General features: G+C 47.5%; 1 protein-coding gene across 1 annotated transcript in view; it reads left to right on the top strand.

Annotated features, from left to right (window-relative positions):
* Positions 1 to 7500, top strand: part of si:zfos-911d5.4 (uncharacterized) — an 18787-nt gene that overhangs the window by 657 nt on the left and 10630 nt on the right. Inside the window, exons 3-5 of the mRNA XM_056233782.1 lie at positions 98 to 198; positions 273 to 412; positions 5728 to 5941. Of these exons, the coding sequence (XP_056089757.1) occupies positions 98 to 198; positions 273 to 412; positions 5728 to 5941 (455 nt within the window). The remainder of the gene's footprint in view (positions 1 to 97; positions 199 to 272; positions 413 to 5727; positions 5942 to 7500) is intronic.

The raw sequence follows: 7500 nt of genomic DNA, 5'->3' as shown, positions 1-7500 counted from the left end.
AATGTTTTCTCAGTATGTCACACTAGCCTCCCGGCTGACCGGAGATGACCCGGCCGATCTGTGCTGTGCTGAGGGTCATTCTGCTGTGTTCCCGCAGGACAGTCACCGGCCTCAGACAGCAGGACATGTTCTATAACCTGCGTGTGCCGAACGAGTCCCAGACGGGCCGAGACGAGATCAGCCTGGTGCTGCTCACAGGTGCGTCCCGAGCCTCAGGTCTGCCAGAACCAGCTGTCAAACTCCCTCTCACACACGTGTGTGTGTCGCTCCAGGTCACGGGGTGGTGTGTATCGACCTGAAGACATGGAGCGGCTCGGTTTCGGCCCGGAGCGAGACTCGGGTCCGGTCGCAGCAGCAGAACCTCAGCAGCGTCTCCGCCGAGCAGCTTCCCGACGCGCTTCAGGCCATCACGGTCAGACCATCCTTCCCTTCCTCAGAGCAAACCAGTTCAGCTCCTCAGACAAACCAGTTCAGCTCCTCAGAGTAAACCAGTTCAGTTCCTCAGAGTAAACCAGTTCAGCTCCTCAGACAAACCAGTTCAGCTCCTCAGACAAACCAGTTCAGCTCCTCAGAGTAAACCAGTTCAGTTCCTCAGAGTAAACCAGTTCAGCTCCTCAGAGTAAACCAGTTCAGTTCCTCAGAGTAAACCAGTTCAGCTCCTCAGAGCAAACCAGTTCAGCTCTTCAGAGTAAACCAGTTCAGTTCCTCAGAGTAAACCAGTTCAGCTCCTCAGAGTAAACCAGTTCAGCTCCTCAGAGTAAACCAGTTCAGCTCCTCAGAGCAAACCAGTTCAGCTCCTCAGAGTAAACCAGTTCAGTTCCTCAGAGTAAACCAGTTCAGTTCCTCAGAGTAAACCAGTTCAGTTCCTCAGAGCAAACCAGTTCAGCTCCTCAGAGTAAACCAGTTCAGCTCCTCAGAGTAAACCAGTTCAGCTCTTCAGAGTAAACCAGTTCAGCTCTTCAGAGTAAACCAGTTCAGCTCCTCCGAGTAAACCAGTTCAGCTCCTCAGAGCAAAACAGTTCAGCTCTTCAGAGTAAACCAGTTCAGCTCCTCAGAGTAAACCAGTTCAGTTCCTCAGAGTAAACCAGTTCAGTTCCTCAGAGTAAACCAGTTCAGTTCCTCAGACAAACCAGTTCAGTTCCTCAGACAAACCAGTTCAGTTCCTCAGAGTAAACCAGTTCAGCTCCTCAGACAAACCAGTTCAGCTCCTCAGAGTAAACCAGTTCAGCTCCTCAGAGTAAACCAGTTCAGCTCCTCAGAGTAAACCAGTTCAGCTCCTCAGACAAACCAGTTCAGCTCCTCAGAGTAAACCAGTTCAGTTCCTCAGAGTAAACCAGTTCAGCTCCTCAGACAAACCAGTTCAGTTCCTCAGACAAACCAGTTCAGTTCCTCAGACAAACCAGTTCAGTTCCTCAGACAAACCAGTTCAGTTCCTCAGAGCAAACCAGTTCAGCTCCTCAGAGCAAACCAGTTCAGCTCCTCAGAGCAAACCAGTTCAGCTCCTCAGAGCAAACCAGTTCAGCTCCTCAGAGTAAACCAGTTCAGTTCCTCAGAGTAAACCAGTTCAGCTCCTCAGAGCAAACCAGTTCAGCTCCTCAGAGCAAACCAGTTCAGCTCCTCAGAGCAAACCAGTTCAGCTCCTCAGACAAACCAGTTCAGCTCCTCAGAGTAAACCAGTTCAGTTCCTCAGAGTAAACCAGTTCAGCTCCTCAGAGCAAACCAGTTCAGTTCCTCAGAGTAAACCAGTTCAGCTCCTCAGAGTAAACCAGTTCAGCTCCTCAGAGCAAACCAGTTCAGCTCCTCAGAGCAAACCAGTTCAGCTCCTCAGAGAAAACCAGTTCAGTTCCTCAGAGCAAACCAGTTCAGCTCCTCAGAGCAAACCAGTTCAGCTCCTCAGAGAAAACCAGTTCAGTTCCTCAGAGCAAACCAGTTCAGCTCCTCAGACAAACCAGTTCAGCTCCTCAAACAAACCAGTTCAGCTCCTCAGAGCAAACCAGTTCAGCTCCTCAGAGCAAACCAGTTCAGCTCCTCAGACAAACCAGTTCATCTCCTCAGAGTAAACCAGTTCAGTTCCTCAGAGTAAACCAGTTCAGTTCCTCAGAGCAAACCAGTTCAGTTCCTCAGACAAACCAGTTCAGTTCCTCAGACAAACCAGTTCAGCTCCTCAGAGCAAACCAGTTCAGCTCCTCAGAGTAAACCAGTTCAGCTCCTCAGAGCAAACCAGTTCAGCTCCTCAGACAAACCATCAGTTCCTCAGAGTAAACCAGTTCAGCTCCTCAGACAAACCAGTTCAGTTCCTCAGACAAACCAGTTCAGTTCCTCAGAGTAAACCAGTTCAGTTCCTCAGAGCAAACCAGTTCAGTTCCTCAGACAAACCAGTTCAGTTCCTCAGACAAACCAGTTCAGCTCCTCAGAGCAAACCAGTTCAGCTCCTCAGAGCAAACCAGTTCAGCTCCTCAGAGTAAACCAGTTCAGCTCCTCAGAGCAAACCAGTTCAGCTCCTCAGAGTAAACCAGTTCAGTTCCTCAGAGTAAACCAGTTCAGCTCCTCAGAGCAAACCAGTTCAGCTCCTCAGAGCAAACCAGTTCAGCTCCTCAGAGTAAACCAGTTCAGCTCCTCAGAGTAAACCAGTTCAGTTCCTCAGAGCAAACCAGTTCAGTTCCTCAGACAAACCAGTTCAGTTCCTCAGACAAACCAGTTCAGCTCCTCAGAGCAAACCAGTTCAGCTCCTCAGAGTAAACCAGTTCAGCTCCTCAGAGTAAACCAGTTCAGCTCCTCAGAGTAAACCAGTTCAGCTCCTCAGAGTAAACCAGTTCAGCTCCTCAGAGTAACCCGTTCAGCTCCTCAGACAAACCAGTTCAGCTCCTCAGAGTAAACCAGTTCAGGTCCTCAGAGTAAACCAGTTCAGCTCCTCAGACAAACCAGTTCAGTTCCTCAGACAAACCAGTTCAGTTCCTCAGACAAACCAGTTCAGTTCCTCAGAGCAAACCAGTTCAGCTCCTCAGAGCAAACCAGTTCAGCTCCTCAGAGCAAACCAGTTCAGCTCCTCAGAGCAAACCAGTTCAGCTCCTCAGAGCAAACCAGTTCAGCTCCTCAGAGCAAACCAGTTCAGCTCCTCAGACAAACCAGTTCAGTTCCTCAGAGTAAACCAGTTCAGTTCCTCAGAGCAAACCAGTTCAGTTCCTCAGAGCAAACCAGTTCAGTTCCTCAGACAAACCAGTTCAGTTCCTCAGACAAACCAGTTCAGCTCCTCAGAGCAAACCAGTTCAGTTCCTCAGAGCAAACCAGTTCAGCTCCTCAGACAAACCAGTTCAGCTCCTCAGACAAACCAGTTCAGTTCCTCAGAGTAAACCAGTTCAGTTCCTCAGAGCAAACCAGTTCAGTTCCTCAGACAAACCAGTTCAGTTCCTCAGACAAACCAGTTCAGCTCCTCAGAGCAAACCAGTTCAGTTCCTCAGAGTAAACCAGTTCAGCTCCTCAGAGTAAACCAGTTCAGCTCCTCAGAGTAAACCAGTTCAGTTCCTCAGAGCAAACCAGTTCAGCTCCTCAGAGTAAACCAGTTCAGCTCCTCAGAGCAAACCAGTTCAGCTCCTCAGAGCAAACCAGTTCAGCTCCTCAGAGTAAACCAGTTCAGTTCCTCAGAGCAAACCAGTTCAGCTCCTCAGAGCAAACCAGTTCAGCTCCTCAGAGTAAACCAGTTCAGCTCCTCAGAGATCAAACCAGTTCAGCTCCTCAGAGCAAACCAGTTCAGCTCCTCAGAGCAAACCAGTTCAGCTCCTCAGAGTAAACCAGTTCAGCTCCTAAGAGTAAACCAGTTCAGTTCCTCAGAGTAAACCAGTTCAGTTCCTCAGAGTAAACCAGTTCAGCTCCTCAGAGCAAACCAGTTCAGCTCCTCAGACAAACCAGTTCAGCTCCTCAGACAAACCAGTTCAGTTCCTCAGAGTAAACCAGTTCAGTTCCTCAGAGCAAACCAGTTCAGTTCCTCAGACAAACCAGTTCAGTTCCTCAGACAAACCAGTTCAGCTCCTCAGAGCAAACCAGTTCAGCTCCTCAGAGTAAACCAGTTCAGTTCCTCAGAGTAAACCAGTTCAGTTCCTCAGAGTAAACCAGTTCAGTTCCTCAGAGTAAACCAGTTCAGCTCCTCAGAGCAAACCAGTTCAGCTCCTCAGAGCAAACCAGTTCAGCTCCTCAGAGTAAACCAGTTCAGCTCCTCAGACAAACCAGTTCAGCTCCTCAGAGCAAACCAGTTCAGCTCCTCAGAGTAAACCAGTTCAGTTCCTCAGAGTAAACCAGTTCAGTTCAGGCCGTTTCCCAGTTCAGGGCTCAGAATACCACGGGAATCTGTAACTCTTCATTCCCCTGTAGAGCTGCTTAACTACTGAATCAGCTTCGCTTCAGAACTGGGGAGTTTTGCGACGTCGCTGTATTATTGTTGTAATAATTGTTGTTTGCAGTGTTGGGGAAAGTTACTTCTATAAGAAATGCATTACAATATTGTGTTTGTAACTAATTGCGTTACTTAGTTACTTTTTATGGAAAGTAATCCGTTACATTACTTTTGCATTACTTTTTCTCACATAAGCTGGGCTTGTTTTTTTTTTGAAGTTATATTTTTGGCACGTGTTAAGGCCCTTTCACACTAAAGTGAAGTGAGTGACAGGCAGACTCACGCCTGTACGGCAGAGAAGCAGCCAGACAAACACTTTCAGCCGCTCTCCGTTCTGAAGAACAATCAGATGCAGGAGACGAAAGCTCAACACACTTACTTCAGCAATACAAAACTTCAAAAATTAAACACAAATGTGACGTTTCTCTAAAGTAATTTTTGCTTATTAGAATAGTTGAAGTAGATCATCGAGGGTCAGCAGCAAAGACACTGGTTAATAAAGTGAGATTAAATACATAAAGTATATTTGTGTTATTTAGCATATGTAATTATTGCATGTGTGCGTAATATTATGAGAGTGCATCTCACAGCTTTTATTAATTTTGAGTAATACTGAATCTGTTTGGGGTTTTTTTGGACGTGAGATGACCCTAGAACTACAATAGCCATCATGTTCAACTTCACACACAGCGCCTCTGCACTTACTAAAGACAGGAGAGCTGTCAGTCAATAAAGGCAAAAACAAATTAACTTGCGTTAGGTATTTGGAAAAGTAACTCAGACATTTTGTTGTAAATTTAAAAGTAATGCGTTACTTTACTAGTTACTTGAAAAAAGTAATCTGACTACGTTACTCAAGTTACTTGTAATGCGTTTCGCCCAACACTGGTTGTGTGTGTGTGTGTGTGTGTGTGTGTTCATGTTTATATTACATTGTGGGGACCAAATGACCCCACAAGTATAGTAAAACCTGAAATCACCTACATTGTGGGGCCCAGCCAGCGGTCCCCATGAGGAAAACAGCGTATAAATCATACTAAGTAATGTTTTTTGAAAATGTAAAAATGCAGAAAGTTGTGTGTGATGGGTAGGTTTAGGGATAGGGGCAGTGTGTGTGTGTGTGTGATGGGTAGGTTTAGGGGTAGGGGCAGTGTGTGTGTGTGTGATGGGTAGGTTTAGGGGTAGGGGCAGTGTGTGTGTGTGTGTGTGTGTGTGTGTGATGGGTAGGTTTAGGGGTAGGGGCAGTGTAAGGGGACAGAATATACAGTTTGTACAGTATAAAAACCATTACGCCTATGGAGAGTCCCCACAAAGATGTGCGTGTGTGTGTGTGTGTGCAGGTGAAAGCCGGACTCCTCTGCAGTCACATGGTGCGCTGCGGGCAGAAGGTGCGGCCGGCTCTCTTCATCCCCAGGGTGCTCCTGCTGTCGGCGGACTGCGAGGTCCGGCACGAGCTGCTGGTGTCCGGCGTCGAGGTCCAGGCGTTCCTGCACTCGCTCCGGGCCGGATACGTGTCCTGGCTGTCCGACGCCTTCACCCCGGCCTGGATCTCAGGTCAGTCGGGCGCTCACAGAAGCCCAGAGTATTTACATTATTCACAGTTTATTAGACTAGATTAGGCAAGGCAAGTTTATTTATATAGCACATTCCACACACTATGGCAATTCAAAGTGCTTTACCCAGAAAGGAATAAAATAATCACAAAATAAAAGCAAGGAAAATTTAAACAGTTATAAAAGGAATTAAAAGAGTAAAAAGATGATATATAGATAAACTTCAACCGGTGTATCCTCTGAGATTTCCCCGAGGTGATCGCACTGTGTGTGTGTGTGTGTGTGTGTGGTTCTTTCGGCGTGACTAACAAATCTATTGGACGTCTCCGATGGACCCGATTATTCCCTAAAAGCGTACAGGAGGAGCTCTAGGACCGACTCTCGGGGGGACCTCGGGGTCACTAACCCGTCAGTCCCCAAAGATTTGTTAGGAAGCCAGCTAGAGAAGAGGTGACGTGTGAGTGAGTGCATCGGTTTGAAGGGCCATATCATGAGTTCCCGTGTGTGAGTGCTGTAATCCGGAGAACCTGAACAGTGGAACCCAGTAACTGTGTTCTGGTGAGGCTTTCTCTGAGAGCATGTCATAAAATCAGCCGATCAGATTTCGCTCCTTCTGCTGTATGAAGAGGATCTTATTATAATATTCCCGGCCCTTAATCTGCACGTTCACACACACCAGCGACATTGGGTTCGGCGAGCGCCAACAGAGACCAGTTCTAACGCACTGGAGAAGATCCAGCAAAGCCTGAAACTGTTCTGTGGTCGAGCACAGACGACACTGAACACTATTGACCAGAACATGTCAGCGCTGTCTTATAAACACCTCAGGAACTGTGGACACTTGTGGAAGAGTTCAACATGATGAGGAGATGATCAGTGTAACTCCACAACAACTACAGAAATGTCTCCGCTAACATTCAGAAACGTGTAAAAGTGAAGCTCTCCCTGAGTCTCTCCGTAAGGCTGCACTCGCTGCTGTTACTCCTGACTCTGGATCAGTGAGATCGGCCTGTGTTGTTATTGCCGGAGTCTCTGAAGCTTGTGTGAAGGCTCCGCCCTCTTCTGAATGGAGGCGGAGCTAAAGCTCATTTGCATTTAAAGGGACACCAAGCTATAATAAATGATCTGAGGGGAATTTGAGCTGAAATTTCACAGACACATTCTGGGGACACCATAGATTTATTTGAAAAGGGGCATAATATGTCATGTTTAAGGCCACAAACACACACACACGTTAATTTCAGTGTTGTGTTGATCTGTGTGTGTGTGTGTGCAGGTCACCTGTCGTACGGGCAGATGTGTGTCAGTGTTGTGTTGATCTGTGTGTGTGTGTGTGTGTGCAGGTCACCTGTCGTACGGGCATATGCGTGTCAGTGTTGTGTTGATGTGTGTGTGTGTGTGTGTGTGTGTGTGTGCAGGTCACCTGTCGTATGGGCAGATGCGTGTCAGTGTTGTGTTGATGTGTGTGTGTGTGTGTGTGTGTGTGTGTGCAGGTCACCTGTCGTACGGGCATATGCGTGTCAGTGTTGTGTTGATGTGTGTGTGTGTGTGTGTGTGTGT

The sequence above is a fragment of the Rhinichthys klamathensis genome, unplaced genomic scaffold, assembly GCF_029890125.1.
Source record: "Rhinichthys klamathensis goyatoka isolate OS25496 unplaced genomic scaffold, OSU_Roscu_1.1 h1tg000377l_1, whole genome shotgun sequence".
NCBI classification, from domain to species: Eukaryota; Metazoa; Chordata; class Actinopteri; order Cypriniformes; family Leuciscidae; genus Rhinichthys; species Rhinichthys klamathensis.
Note: the sequence above shows the minus strand (reverse complement) of the source record. Positions and strands in the feature narration are given on the sequence as shown.